General features: G+C 53.7%; 1 protein-coding gene across 1 annotated transcript in view; it reads left to right on the top strand.

The window, feature by feature from the left end:
• EMH_0023890 (uncharacterized protein) overlaps nt 1-31 on the top strand; it is a gene marked incomplete at both ends in the record, with an annotated part of 3227 nt that extends 3196 nt beyond the window's left edge. Inside the window, one exon of the mRNA XM_013502216.1 lies at nt 3-31. Coding sequence (XP_013357670.1) covers nt 3-31 — 29 coding nt within the window. The remainder of the gene's footprint in view (nt 1-2) is intronic.
• Between the last annotated feature and the right edge of the window lie 494 nt (nt 32-525).

Below are 525 nucleotides of genomic sequence, written 5' to 3'. Positions count from 1 at the left end.
CGGCAAGAAGGCGTTCTACGAAGCACAGTAGCGCTTTTGCGTTTCTCTTGACGTGTCCTGTCGCGTTGCGCTTTACTGCCGCTGCACGAACGTCACCATCTGGGTGTTGCAGGAGTTATGCTCATCGGTACGCCGGCTTGCTGCTGGCTGCGAGCGCATCAAGACGCAGTGTTGAGCCTCAGTTCAGAATTTTGCAGCATCCAGGCTGAAAAACAATAACGCGGCGTGCAAATCTGAAGGCGTGCCGTTTGCTTGTGCATATGGGTTTCGGGCTTCAACGACGGTTTCCTTGTGAACTAGGATGTGCGATTTGTTGGTAGACTGCGGTTGTTTTCAACCAAGACCTGTCGGGGCACTGAGCGTGATGGCGTTGGCGAGTGCAGCGCTTCCCCTTTGGAAAGGCCGCTCAACAGTGTGCCACGCGATTCGCCGAGGATTGTATCATTTCGACCGATGTGTCACAACATATGAAGCAAGACATGAGTGGCAGCGTATTTTGGGTGCACTACAGTTAGTGGGGGTGGT

The sequence above is a fragment of the Eimeria mitis genome, genomic scaffold (assembly GCF_000499745.2).
Source record: "Eimeria mitis Houghton genomic scaffold, Emh_scaff858, whole genome shotgun sequence".
Lineage (NCBI taxonomy): Eukaryota > Apicomplexa > Conoidasida > Eucoccidiorida > Eimeriidae > Eimeria > Eimeria mitis.
The sequence above is the reverse complement of the archived record's forward strand: the minus strand, read 5'-3'. Positions and strand labels throughout refer to the sequence as shown.